The 774-nt window shown below is 44.7% G+C and overlaps 1 protein-coding gene across 1 annotated transcript in view; it reads left to right on the top strand.

Moving 5' to 3' along the window:
- Positions 1 to 6: 6 nt before the first annotated feature.
- LOC103399046 (coxsackievirus and adenovirus receptor homolog) overlaps positions 7 to 774 on the top strand; it is a gene marked incomplete at its 5' end in the record, with an annotated part of 2,426 nt that continues 1,658 nt past the window's right edge. The window contains one exon of the mRNA XM_025053954.1: positions 7 to 151. Coding sequence (XP_024909722.1) covers positions 7 to 151 — 145 coding nt within the window. The remainder of the gene's footprint in view (positions 152 to 774) is intronic.

Here is a 774-nt window from a genome sequence, read left to right on the forward strand (position 1 = left end):
TCCCGACGACTGCGCTTCGTCGGCGACCCCAAACTGGGCGACGCCTCCGTCTCGCTGTCGGACGTGAGGCTGACCGACACGGCCACGTACCAGTGTAAAGTCAAGAAGTCCCCCGGCGTGGACTCCAGGAAGGTCACCCTGGTGGTGATGGGTGAGAACTTTTTCTTCTTCTTCTTCTTCTTCATTTCCAGTCGGACCGGTCCGACATTCTCCCGGACGTTCTTCTCGTTCCTGTGGAATGCTGCGGGTTCTTTGTCAACGTTCCTGTCGTCTGTGGATCAGCGAAACCTTTTTTTTTTTTTTTCGAAACCCGCGCGGTTATGTCGATCAGTCGGAAAGTTCTAAGACCAGAGAAAGTTCCTGGAACTGTTTGTGTTACTTTCATCTAAATTCACGTTCACGTTCCTGAAAATTTGTGTGGGTTTTTATATATATATATATATATACATTTTCTTAAACTTCTGAAATTTCCGAAAATGTAGAATTTTCCGACCTCGGAAGGGTTAAAGAACAGTACCATAAAGTACCGATCGCTGCTGCTGTTTCTGTTTCTTTTTTGTAGTCACTTGCTTACGAGTCCCCGTTACGCCCCGCCCTCCTCCGCTCCGGGCAAAAACCCGAGGAGGGTGCGATACGTTACCGTGGCAACGTTCGAGCAGCGAGAAGAAAAAAATTGCGATCAGATCGGTTCTTCTCTACATATACATATATATAAATACATATACATATATATAAATACAAATATATATATATAACAATACATATACATATATA

Source organism: Cynoglossus semilaevis, unplaced genomic scaffold (genome assembly GCF_000523025.1).
Source record: "Cynoglossus semilaevis isolate Cse_v1.0 unplaced genomic scaffold, Cse_v1.0 scaffold2465, whole genome shotgun sequence".
NCBI classification, from domain to species: domain Eukaryota; kingdom Metazoa; phylum Chordata; class Actinopteri; order Pleuronectiformes; family Cynoglossidae; genus Cynoglossus; species Cynoglossus semilaevis.